We start from the raw sequence: 12,813 nt of genomic DNA on the forward strand, positions 1-12,813 counted from the left end.
AAACTATAATCTTGTCGGAGACTAAAACTTCTATTAAAATTCTAATTAAAACAGTTCATATAAAATATTGCAAAATCAAAGTGGTAGTAATAAAAAGCCAACGACATGAGGGCGTGTACACAAGCATAAACTTGATTGTCATGAATACAATCTTTTCAAGGCCGCTGATGAAATTCGTAGTAAGTAAGGCAGAAGCGTCTATTGAAAAATTGTAAGAGGCCGTTAGCACCGGTAGGTAATAAAATGGCTGAATCCTTGCCAGAAAATGTCAACAGATGCAGAAATAAGTTTTATGTAAGTGGAAGTTGTTATTTGTTAACTACTGTTGAGTTGGTTGCTGCCCGTCTGTTGGCTCTAAGTCTGGTGTTATAACTGTGCTGCAGTTATAACACCAGACTTAGAGCCAATAGACGGGCAGCAACCAACTCAACAGTAGTTAACAAATAACAACTTCCACTTACATAAAACTTATTTCTGCATCTGTTGACATTTTCTGGCAAGGATTCAGCCATTTTATTACCTACCGGTGCTAACGGCCTCTTACAATTTTTCAATAGACGCTTCTGCCTTACTTACTACGAATTTCATCAGCGGCCTTGAAAAGATTGTATTCATGACAATCAAGTTTATGCTTGTGTACACGCCCTCATGTCGTTGGCTTTTTATTACTACCACTTTGATTTTGCAATATTTTATATGAACTGTTTTAATTAGAATTTTAATAGAAGTTTTAGTCTCCGACAAGATTATAGTTTAATCATAAGACAGTTTTCCATTAGCATCTTTTTATTTTATCATTTTTCACAATTTTATTGTTCCTAATTTTAATAACAGACTAAACTTTTAACTTCCACTTTTTATTTTAGTTGTATTTTTGATGATTGTATTAACTTCCACTTTTAATTTAGTTGTATTTTTGATTATTGTATTTAGGCTGAAGATGCCGTTAATTGAGGGTGAAACATGTCCCATGTAACTAAGAATTTAATTATGTAACAACTATACGTGAAAATATAAGTATTGAATAGGTGGAATAAATTAAAACACCTTTATCATTGTTGAACTGTGGTCATTTTGACCGCTGTATTGATTATCATAATAAAATGTGTTAGAACATGTGCTTATTCGTCTGGTTGAGATAAAATTTGTTTACAATTATTCTCCCTGCAATAATGTAAGCACAACAATGAAACTCTGATAGTCTATGCACGGTCATTGTTATTATTATTATTATTAAAGCGTCTTTATTGTGCCGAAGTTAGGGCTCCCGGCCCTTTCTTACACTTAACCACTTCATGTATATACAATGTATATTTTACATAAAATTTAAACATATGAAATCTTTACAATCTAAAGTATAACTAAAGCAACTTAAGTATCACTAACTAAACTAAGGTGAGTAAAGTATAACTAAATTATATACAGGAACACATTGCAATAAACAACCATATTTACTCTCATTCATGCATCCCATTCACACTCAAGAAAGACTGGAAGTGCTTAAAAGATGACGCTGGCAAAGGATTTTAAATTTTGTCTTAGATTTAGCTTCCCTGATGTCATTGGGGAGTTCATTCCACCAGCTCGTGGCGGTGATAGTGAACGATCTATTGTAGGTTGCGGTTCGATGCACAGGAATTTCTAGCGTACAGCCTGACCGGGTATTGAACAGGTGCAGGGAACTAAGGTAGCGAAATCTGGTGGATAGGTAAGGAGGAGTGTTTTCAGAAAGCACTTGATACACCAAAGTAGTTGCGTGGAGTCTACGTCTGTCATTCAGTCGTAACCAAGATAATTGTGTATAGAATGGGGATACATGGGCATATGGTTGTATGTCGAATGCATACCTGATGCATGCATTTTGGGCACGTTGCAGTCTCATGCTTTGCTCGTTATTGATATCAATAAAAACTGTATCACAGTATTCGAGAATTGGAAACAAGAGTGATTGAATGAGCTTTATTTTCAAGGACCGAGGAAATATATTTTTAAACCGCTTCAGAGGATGCAGGCTTTGATATACCTTTTGGCACACTTTCATCACATGTTGCGACCAGTTCAATGTTTCGCTTATAGCCACACCAAGATTCATAACTGTTTCACAAAATGGAATAATGGTATTGTTTAGTGCTACAGGAGGAATTTCGTATTGTTTTAAGACGTGTAAGTTTTTTGAAGTACCAATGATTATTGCTTGCGTTTTAAGAGGATTAATTTTGAGATTGTTACTCAATGCAAAATTACTTATGAGACTTAAATCAGCATTAACTTTTTCTACAGCACTCTGAATTTTATCAGTTCTTGAGTGGTAGTAGATCTGCAGATCATCAGCATAAAGATGATACTTGCAATGTGTAATCGATTTGGCAACATCGTGTAAGTAAATTGCAAACAGCAATGGTCCAAGTACAGACCCTTGGGGGACACCGAGGGGTTTGTTAAGCCACTCAGATCTGCTATTATTTACTTTGACACACTGACGGCGATTTTTGAGGTACGAACTGAAAAAGTTTATTGCCGTCTTGCTGAAATTTAATGAATCCAATTTTGAAAGTAGCAGTTGAGGAACAACAGTATCAAAAGCACTAGAAAAATCAAGTAGAACCAGTACAGTCACTTGTCGAGTGTCCATTGCCTGTCGGATATCATCAGTTACTTTCAGTAGGGCAGTCGTTGTGCTGTGTCCTTTCTTGAAACCAGATTGGTAAGGGTCAAGCAGTGAGAAGTTAGTCAAGTAAGTGAGGACTTGTTCGTGTACCAAGCGTTCTAGTACTTTGGAAAGGGGTGGGAGAATGGATATAGGGCGATAATCTGATGGTAAACTAGGAGAATTCTTCTTAGGAATAGGAATGACGATACCGTGCTTCCACACAGTTGGGAATACTCCCTGTACAAGGCAATGATTAAATATATGCGTCAGAATAGGTAATATGGCACCAATAATATTTTTTATGAAAGATAATGGTATGTCGTCATTACCGGGAGCATCAGACTTGAGGGAGTAAATTACACGCTTCACATCGTTCGCCCCAACTTTTTTGAAAGTGAATTTTACTTGATTTACTCGGGAATGGGCATTTATGGCGTTAATATCATCATTGGTTAGGTCATCAACTGGTTGATTATTATTATTATTATTATTATCATTATTAGGATAGTTAGCATCATAGTCATTATTGTCAGTAATATCATTATTAGTGTATGCTGCTTTCGTAAAATGAGAATTTAGATCATCAAGTGGTATACTGGGTGTGTGCATGGTCAGGCTGCGACCTATACCCATCTGATGCAAATGTTTCCATATTAGTGCTGAATTTCGTCTGTTTGTTATCTCTTGAATATATTTATACTTGCTGTTACGAATTAATTTCTTAACTTGATTTCGGAGAATACGGTAATTTTCGAAATCACTAGTGCTTTCAGTTCGCCTAAATCGCCTATACCAAGCATCACGATTTGCCATGACCGACTTAATTTCATTTGTTAGCCAAGGAGACGAAGGGTGAGAAACTCGAATTTGCTTCTTCGGAGCGTGTTTGTCATACAGTCCTAATATTAAAGAGTTCAGTCTGTCAACCTTATCATCAATGTCATTAGTCAGTAGAATGTCATTCCACGGCAATTGATATGCTTCATTTCGTATTATCTCAGTATTAAAATGCTTGAAGTCTCTTCGCATTATGTACCTGGTTTTGTACTTTGGTGCCTTGAGAGAGTAACATAAGTATATGAGATCGTGGGTCGAAATACCTGGTACAGCAAGCTGTCCATGTTTTACCACTTTCTGCGGATTGTTTGTTATAATAAGGTCAATCAGTGTGTGAGACGTGTGGTTTATTCTGTGAACATGGTTAGTCGCGTCTAGTGTCAGTATATTGTAATCCATGCCATGGAATAAGTTTTGTAAGTATGTTGATTCGTTACTTGTAACTAGGAGATTAGTATTGAAGTCACCAAGAATGATTATGTTTTCGTACAGCGGAGTTAACTTCGATAATGCCACTTCTAGGTCAGATATATGTTGTATGTCCGGCGCCTTGTATACCACTCCGATCAGTAGTTTTTGATTATTAACCAAGAGTTCAACAAACATGAATTCAGGTCGAAATGGAGTCTTAGGATCTGAGGTCATAATTATTTTACTTTTTAAGTCGCTACGGCAATATATAGCGCAACCGCCCCCTACACGATTTAAACGATCTAGGCGATGTAACGTCATGTTATTCAGCTTTACGAGATCAGATTTGAGTGACTGCTGTAACCATGTCTCTGTTACGCAAATACAATGCAAGTTACTGTTAATAAATAGAGCCTGTATTTCGTCAAAGTGACAAAGAAGCGATTGTGCATTGATATGACAACACTGAAAATATTGTTGGTGGGGAGCTAACATTTCCTTAAGAATGTCTCCTGCCACAGCTGGTGAAGGGGAAGGTAAGGGTGAAGGCGGACGACAATGAAGAGGGATAGTGTCAATGACATCACGGACATGCTGTTCGGTATAAATAATTGACTCATTTACGTTAGCCATTGTCAACAGAAAAATTCAAACTACTCACCCTAGTTGTTTCATAAGCACCTCCAGAAATATTTACACAATCACTCTCACACACACTATCACATTCACATACACAAACATTATACGCTATTATATCACTCATTGTTTTTCCTAGTCAATCTCGTCGCTCACATAAGGCTTATTAATTGTGCCATGCTGCTAACAAACATTTTCTGTCCATTGTCTTTCAAAACAATTTCCTCTTCATTCATTTATTGAAAGGCTGCTACGAGGGCTAATGGTTCACTCTCCTCTGAGAGTAGCGAACATTCTTCCGCTCTCACAGTCCCCTTCAAGGCCTCCCTCACCCCTCCTCTTACGGTGAGCCAATCACAACCTTGGGACAGTCACAGACCATGGCTCGTAGACCAGCGACCCTTACCGATGAAGAATTACTCACTCTACTGCATGACATTCCAGATGATATGTCTGAAGTTGAATGTGACCCAGATGTAGAGGACCTACGAGAAGAAGCTGCGGACGAAGATTACTACTAACCAAGTGTCCATTCTGAAAGCAGTGATTCGGATGATGCCGAATACCAAATTGTTGAACCAGGTAAGTTACAATAATGATATACGTTATCTTGATGTCAACATTTCAACTTTGGTACTGAAATTCTACATTTAGACTGCAATTATGCCTGGTATAGGCCGAGAACTGAAAGTTATCAATTGTTCTATTACAGCAGCAGAAAATGTAGTACGAAAAGCTGGAAATAAGAGGAGACGAATCAACACAAGCCTCCCAGGAACAAGTAATACGTTACTAGGTACAGACGGCATCACGGAGTGGACTGTAGGAGAGTTTGGGAAGACTACACCTGGCAGGATGGCTTGTCACAACATCTTGAAAGAAAATCCAGGACCTACTCCATATTCAAAGCGGCATGTTTCTGACGACAGTGTAGCGAGTGCATGGCGTCTTGTTATTGATGAGTCTATATTGAAACACATCAAACACTGTACGGAAACGGAAGCAAATCATGTTCTAGATAATGAATTGTGGAGTGTAAGTTTAGAAAAACTGGAGGCATTCATTGCCTTAGTGTATGCTCATGGTGTTCTTGGAGCCAGTAACACTGAACTTGATGAACTCTGGTCTAAAAAGTGGGGGCCACCATTCTTCAGTGAAACAATGGGGAGGAATTGTTTTCGAGAAATTCAAAGATTTTTGCGTTTTGACGTCAGAACTACAGGATCAGAACGTTTGAAGACTGATAAATTTGCGTTAGTATCAAAAGTATGGAACAAATTCATTGAAAATTGTCAATTGACTTATATTCCAGGTGAAAATCTGACGGCTGATGAGCAGCTTTTCCCAAGCAAAACAAGGTGTCCATTCTTACAGTACATGCCGAACAAACCAGATAAATTTGGAATTAAGTTTTGGCTTCTTGTGGACGTTGACTCAAAGTTTCTGTGCAATGGGTTTCCTTACCTAGGAAAATACGATCTCAGAGGACGTGACGAGACTCTTCCCGAAAGTGTAGTAATGAAGTTGATGGAACCATTTCAAAAGAAGGGGCGAAACGTGACTACAGACAATTTTTTACAACAGTGAAACTTGATAAGAAGTTGAAAAGTAATGGTACGAGTATTGTTGGAACCAGTAGACGATCAAGGAGAGAAATACGTAAAGCTGTGAAGGCTATGAAAGCTAGTCTTTACGACTCAACTCTCCTGAAACATTCCAATGACACACTTACTGTTTATCAAGGTAAACGAAACAAGAACGTCCTTCTATACAGTACTTTGCACTCAGAAGTTGAAATTCAAGCTAATCCCAAAAGGATTCCCGAAACAGTAGACTTCCACAACAATACAAAATATGGTGTGGACGTGGTGGATCAAATGGGAAGAAAATATACTGTTCGATCCGCTACCCGAAGATGGCCTGTTCATGTATTTCATAATATTCTTGACTTGGCAGCTATCAATTCCTGGATCATTTTCAAAAAAGTGACCAGGAAGAAGATCAGTCGCCGAAATTACATCCTGAAGCTAGCAGAGGAGCTTCGTATGGGGTACATGGAATCGAAACCTAAGTATGTGGAAAGAGAACCCGAATTTAGGGAGTCTGTGGAAGGAAATGTAGAGAGGAGGCAATGCCAAATGAAGAAATGCAGGAATAGGCAATGCCAAATGAAGAAATGCAGGAATAAGACAAACTTTACCTGCAGAAAGTGCAAACAGCGAGTGTGTGGTTCTTGTTCAAAGGACATAACTAAGGTTGTGGTATGTAGTTCCTGCTTCTAAAGACGCAGAATTGCATCAGCGTGTGCAAGTACACTAAAGGAAAAGAAAGACAGTGTTTCAAAAATATGGTGTGGTACGTGGATTTGGCAAACATATTTCAGGTCATAAATTACACCAAAATAAAATGTTACAGTAATTTTCTTTTCTGTTAATGTGTAATAACTATTTTACAGTTTAGACTAAAAGAATTTGAAGTAAAAGCAATGTTTGTTTATTAGATAAGTGTGTTTTAGAGAAACATATCTGTGTTTGTAATAAATTAGGAAAATATTACATTTGCAATACAATGAAATAATTTGTTTCTTTTCTGCTTTAGATCCCATAATTAATGTTTTATAAACTTAGTAACACATATTTGAAAGTATGACAATGAGTTACTATACGTATTTAGAATAAAAATTATAATTCCAATACAGCGGTCAAAATGACCGCATCGGCGGTTCTAGGTATACAATATGTTCCGGCGGTTCTAGTGTTAAAACGTGATTCAATTAGGATGCTTGGGGGACTATGTAATTTGAATGAATAATCTGGAAAAATGTTTCCGAGAACAGATAAGAGTTCCCACTGTATATACTGTACATGTAAATGATAGATGTTGTTAAGATTTGTTGCAAAACTGCCATCTGTTGCTCGTTTGATAAATTTCTTTAAGCACTACTGTCTAGCTGACTTCCTAATAAAAAAAAATGGATATTGCTGTCATCCTGTATATAATGCACGTAAATGCCTGAAAATGAATTTTCCCAAAAATGATATCCTGACACATTTCTACACCCAAAAATTCCTAGTTTGTTATTTAATCAAAATTTTTAGGGTCATTTTTGATAAAGCTAGTACAAATATACAAGAATTGCTCAGTTAATAGTATAGAATTATTGATGATATTATTACATTTTAAGTTTGAATTTTAACGTGTAGCTGTACGTCAAGGGAATTTCAGAATTAAAATATACCGGTATATGCTCATATTATGCTATAAATACTCTATGAAAGTTTGAATGGCATTACAGTACATTACTGTCACTGTTACCGTACTGTACCTTGCCCATTGTTCTAGGGCAGCTATCCCTTGTGGATTTTTTCTCTTGAATTTCCAGACCAGAATTTTTGTAATTATTCATAAATGTTTTAATATTTCCTTCTGTATTACTTGCCTAATATTATTTTTAGCAATTATTTTAGTATTCTAGCAGAAAGACTAAACTTTTAGTGGATTTTGTAGTACATTGAAGAGACATGTCTTCAGCATTTGAAGGAAAGTCCTGCAGCAGTGCTAGGGTTAAGTGCCTGTATTAGTCATTGATAGATCTTAATTCTTTAGAAATATGAAATTTTTTCCTAACTTATTATGTTAGAGAATTGGAGAGATACGTAGATACGGATACTCGGGTAGGAAATGAAGGAGTCCAAGAGTAAGTAGCGTTTACCAGTATGTGGGATTCTTAAAATGTGGTTAGGATTTGTTGTAAAAGTGGAGGTCCATTGGTTATGAACACAATATACATACATTTGTAAAACTACGTGTCTGCTTTTTCAGATTGGAAAGCTAAGCAGGAGTAAATAATAAGCTATGATCTAACTGACAGTGTGGCTATGGGAAGGTGGTTGTAGTGATTATTGTTTTAAGAGAAGTTCAGCTTGGCAACCATCCTCTTTTAACAAACAAAATGTAAGTATAAATAAACATAAATGATTTTAAAAACATGAAATGTTTCCACAGTAAAAGAACACTTGAAATTTAGATGTTGTTGAAGACACCAGAGATAAGCAGTATCCTTGCTGTCTGTCAGTATGAGTTAGTGTGTTTCCAGTAGGCTAAAGTCTGCTTTTCTCATCATCATGAAACCTTTGGAGGAGAAGGCTCTGTCTTCAGCACTCATTAAACAAATGACTGGTGTAAAGAAAATATAATAATCTTTTCTCTCTCTTCTGAGAATCATGTTTTATTATGTAGATGATATTAGTGAGAATTTACTGTAGTTGAAGGTTGTGGTTCTCATAGATACATTCATGGGTAGACAAACATCCAGAAATCTCTCTCTCTCTCTGTCTCTCTCTCTCTCTCCTAAAATGATAAGTGTTTTACTTCTCTTTACAGCCTGCACCCTACTCAGATGCTGAACTTTGGTCACGATTGGGTCAGCCAGGTGTGGCAGTGGGATTAGCATGGACAGCAGTTGGAGGTGAAGTGCTGCTGGTTGAAGCCAGCAAAATGGAAGGGGATGGAGAAGTAATTCTCACTGGACATCTCGGTGATGTCATGAAGGAGAGCGCTAGATTAGCTTTGAATTGGGTGCGAACTTCAGCTGCACGTGTGAGTATTAAAACTTTCATATGTCGAGAGAATGGTTTAAATGGTTTGTTTGTAATATTTTATCATATCTATTTTTCTATGTCATTTCTACATCAGTATATTTAAAGAGCATAAATGTGACAACATGTACTGTAGTTGGCATGTATTTGTGTACATCATAACAAGGAAAGAAATCCTGAACAAAATCAAGAAGAAACATGTAACAATTGAGATATGGTGATTATAATGCTTGTTGTTTAAAGCAGCCTAACATCTAGCTGCATTTTATAAAATAGGTCTGCTGGGCTGAGTGGCTCGAACGGTTGAGGTGCTGGCCTTCTGAACCCAACTTGGCAGGTTTGATCCTGGCTCAGTCCGGTGGTGTTTGAAGGTGCTCAAATACATCATCCCCGTTCGGTAGATTTATTGGCTCGGTCTCGATCCTGGCTCAGTCCGGTGGTATTTGAAGGTGCTCAAATACGACAGCCCCGTGTCGGTAGATTTACTGGCACGTTAAAGAACTCCTGCGGGACTAAATTCCGGCACCTCGGCGTCTCCGAAGGCCTTAAAAAGTAGTTAGTTGGACGTAAAACAAATAACATTATTATTATTATTATTATTATTATTATTAGATTTATTAGCACGTAAAAAGAACTCCCGTGGGACTAAATTTCGGCACCTCTGCTTCTCCAAAAATAGTAAAAGTAGTTAGTGGGACGTAAAGGCAATAATGTTACGTGCCAGCCCCACCCCTTTCGGTACTTCTAGAAAGGGACTAGAGACTCAGACAACCGGGGATCTCCCAGTCGGCTCGTGAGATGGGGCCAGCCTTTCTGTGTACTGTTCTCGTCGGCTGGCTTATCTGTGAGTTTCTTGGAGATTCAACGAGAATGTTCTGCCTCTAGCCACCTCGCAAAATTTCTGGCTCACATCACCTGAGCATAAAAAAGGAAGGCTAGCTATGGACAGTCAGTCAGAGTTGGGCTCTGTGGTAGAGCTATAGTCAGTGCTGGATTCCGTGGTGGAGTCAGTGTGTTGGGGATCGGTAGTTGGGCTGAGGGCGACATAGGTTTTGGCTGTCGCTAGTGTCCCACCGTGATCTGAACCAGGTGTTGTGGTTGTGGTGTTGGAGAATCCAGTGAGTAGGTGAGTTAGAGACTACGGAACGGAATACTGTGTACTAACCTGAGAGTACTGTGTGTTTATGTATTTCTGTGGACTGAGGATCGCCGTAAGTCAGCGAGTTAAGCTGCTGTCATGAGTGTGAGAGTAAATGAACCTGTATTTAGTTTCACTGTTGTGAGTATCGTCCTGCTGCTGAATACTATTGAGTTGTTGTTGTTGTTGTTGTTGTTGTTGTTGTTTAGTTGTTTTCACTGCATGTGATTGTGTGAATTACTGGACTGTCTCTGGAGTCGAAACAATGAACAGTCATGGTGTGTTAAGTGGCCTGTAGCCCTCTGTTCAGATCCAGCGGTTTATACACAGCTGCTATGAGTTGACGGGGAAGTGAAAGTAAGGATTAACCGTCCCCAGGTACAGCAACGGGCCGAACCGCCTGCTGTGCCATAAGGAAGAGAGACTTCTAAATGGACAGCAATTAGTGTGGCCATTCATATCTAATTAGTAGGGCCCGGACTTTTTAAAAATGCATATGCGCATATGCAAATGCATATTTTGAACGTTAGTGCATATTTTGAACATTAGTGCATATACAGACATATTTTTCTCTTGTGTGTGATCGATTATCTTAAGATTTCTGAACGAAATGAAAAATTTAATGAAATCTGTATGTTGCACATCACTTGGTAACATGAGAAACCTTCCCTGATCAAGGAAAGTGCTTTCAGTGTCGCAATACAAGTAGGTAGATGGATAATGACGTTTTCCACAACTGCAATTTCCTTCTTTCTGACAGTCCTTCCTCCTTCTCCTTACAGTTGCCTGCCAAGGTTTGCTTAAACAAGTGCGTTCATCTGTTAACTTTCTCTTCGTCCATTGCAATGTTTTACCAGATTAAACTGCAAAAATGCCTAAAGTCTTTGCCAGAAGGATGTTCCGAGCAGTCAGAGCCGGTGTACAAGTATTGCCCAGTTACGTCCGTCGACGTACAACGATAATTTTCAGCGTATAAATTACTTATGTCCGACAACAGAATGTCATCGACTCCTGAAAACATTGACAAACTGTTGAATCCTACTGCCACGTATCATTTTATAAGGAGTGAAACTTGTTTATCAATTTAACACTGAGTTAAAATTAAATAATTTGTTTGGTAATTGCAATATGTTTTATATTTAGTGCATATTTTCGTGCATATTTTCAACATTTTTAGTGCATATGTGCATGCATATTTTCGGAGTTTTTAGTGCATATGAATCCGAGCCCTACTAATTAGACACACGTGCACGTGTGTGTGTGTGTGTGTGGGGGGGTTAAAATATTGGCTCATCCTGAAATAAATTGGAGTAATGAAACAGATGGAGTTTTATTCGTAACAATGTTAAATTAATTAATATTATAAAATAGGTCTATCTAGTATTCGTATGCGTCATTCACTTACATGCCATAATAGCAACTCTCATTTCACTGTGTACGTACTTTCATTGTTAATGTATGCATGAATTGCAAAAATTTCCTTTTTGAAATAATTTCATATAGGAAGTAATCAGAATATTCTTGACAGACTTTCTTTGAATTTTGCTACAAATCTAACTAATCTAAGAGTTGAACAGAAAGTTATATTACATATTCAAACAAAACTCAATTATTTTTTTAATTGAAATATTTTATTGAACATGTTGTCCAAGGCAAATATGGTTTCTCTCCACTTTCGTCGGTCTTTCCAGCACTCCTCTTCCAACACTGTGTCCCAGTCCAAGTTTCTTTCCATAATACTGCATTGGATTGTGTCCTTCCATCTCAGTTGTGGTTGTCCACGGCCTCTCTTTCCTTGCATTTGCATTTCCACCACCTTTTTTGACATTCTTTCGTCACGCATTCGCTTTATGTGTTCAAACCATCTTAGTCAGCCCTTACCTGGCTACAGCTGGATAAAGGGAAATGATGATGATGATCATCCAAGTTTTATTTTGAAAATGAAATTGAACATGGTACAAGCCATGAATTCAGGCTATTGTGACATATGAAGGGGTTAAAGGTATAGTGGTGTAAGTCACTTTATCATCGTTTTTAGGAAATGAGCATAATGCGAAAGGTATTGTAGTTAATTCAGTAGACAAGTTTTTGTGATGGTATTGTTTTAGAGGTACTACGTAGGTCCAAACTTAGGGATTAGGCTTGATTTGAAATTTTTTTTGCTCAAAAGTTGTACCTCACGCACTAACCAAAGTCACTTGCACCACTGTGCCTTACCAAAGCCTGTGACATACACCACTGTATGACCTAAAACCAAAGACTTACACCACTATGGACATCAACAAAATGATGTAAAGTTGACTTGCACTTCTCAAACACATTTTTATTGAACATTACACAAAGTATAAGAATAATACAAACAATTTAATTTTTTATCACGAATGGAGTCTTAATGTTTTTAACATGGCAATACGGATTCAGTCTATTTCATCAGGATATGTGGTTTCCACAATTTCCAGAGGTCCAACATCTACAAGCTCCTCACCTTCTTCAATAGTGGTTCGCAGGGAAACGAAGAATTCATGTTTCACTGGTGGAATGTA

General features: G+C 37.7%; 1 protein-coding gene across 2 annotated transcripts in view; it reads left to right on the forward strand.

Annotated features, from left to right (window-relative positions):
• LOC136876197 (lon protease homolog 2, peroxisomal) overlaps positions 1-12,813 on the forward strand; it is a 212,228-nt gene that overhangs the window by 173,079 nt on the left and 26,336 nt on the right. For both annotated transcript variants that reach the window (XM_067149939.2, XM_067149940.2), the window contains one exon: positions 8,918-9,133. In XM_067149939.2, coding sequence (XP_067006040.1) covers positions 8,918-9,133 — 216 coding nt within the window. The remainder of the gene's footprint in view (positions 1-8,917; positions 9,134-12,813) is intronic.

The sequence above is a fragment of the Anabrus simplex genome, chromosome 6 (genome assembly GCF_040414725.1).
Source record: "Anabrus simplex isolate iqAnaSimp1 chromosome 6, ASM4041472v1, whole genome shotgun sequence".
NCBI classification, from domain to species: Eukaryota; Metazoa; Arthropoda; class Insecta; order Orthoptera; family Tettigoniidae; genus Anabrus; species Anabrus simplex.